Below are 649 nucleotides of genomic sequence, written 5' to 3'. Positions count from 1 at the left end.
CACACTCACTCACACTCAGTCACTCTCTCCGAGAGCGTCTCGCTCGCGCACACTCACGCCGGGAGCCCAGGAGCGCGCCGGATTCCGAGCGCAGCGGAAAAGTTGCTCCGGCTTTCGCTACGAGACTTCTTGCTCTGGGAAGTGTGTTTGCTCCGTGGCTCCAGCGAGCCTGCGGAATCTTGTGCTCGCCGCTCTGAACCTCGGGAAGGCCGGCCGCCTCTGCCTCCCCAACTGTCGGCAGCTTCGACAACAATAGCGGCGGCTGCCCCCGCTCTGCGAGGCGCCCAGAGCCGGTACCCGCGGAGATCCGGAGACCCGAGCCGGCCTCCGCGCCCCGGACGCGCTGCCAGCGTGATCCCCGCGTGCACCAGGAACGGCTCCAGCTTTGCCCCCTTGGGGCAGAACCAAGCTCCGTCTGCAAACTCCATCCCCCGGGCTGGAGTAAGTCGCGGCGCCCGTCGCGCCTTTCCGGGCGGATCCGAGGACTTATAAAGCAGGGGCCGCCCCGGCCCGGATCGGGATGCGGGTCGGTCCCGTGCGCTCTGCCATGAACGGCGTCTCGCAGCCCCGCGCTCCGGCCTTGTTGCTCGCCGCCGGCCGGGGCACCCCGGCCAAACGCCTGCTGGACGCGGACGACGCGGCGGCCGTG

The 649-nt window shown here is 69.8% G+C and overlaps 1 protein-coding gene across 1 annotated transcript in view; it reads left to right on the top strand.

Annotated features, from left to right (window-relative positions):
* Positions 1–6: 6 nt before the first annotated feature.
* TRIB1 (tribbles pseudokinase 1) overlaps positions 7–649 on the top strand; it is an 8,324-nt gene continuing 7,681 nt past the window's right edge. Inside the window, exon 1 of the mRNA XM_010839002.1 lies at positions 7–649. Within this exon, the coding sequence (XP_010837304.1) occupies positions 521–649 (129 nt within the window). The 5' untranslated portion in view covers positions 7–520.

This window comes from Bison bison, unplaced genomic scaffold, assembly GCF_000754665.1.
Source record: "Bison bison bison isolate TAMUID 2011002044 unplaced genomic scaffold, Bison_UMD1.0 scf7180017864108, whole genome shotgun sequence".
Classification (NCBI taxonomy): domain Eukaryota; kingdom Metazoa; phylum Chordata; class Mammalia; order Artiodactyla; family Bovidae; genus Bison; species Bison bison.
Note: the sequence above shows the minus strand (reverse complement) of the source record. Positions and strands in the feature narration are given on the sequence as shown.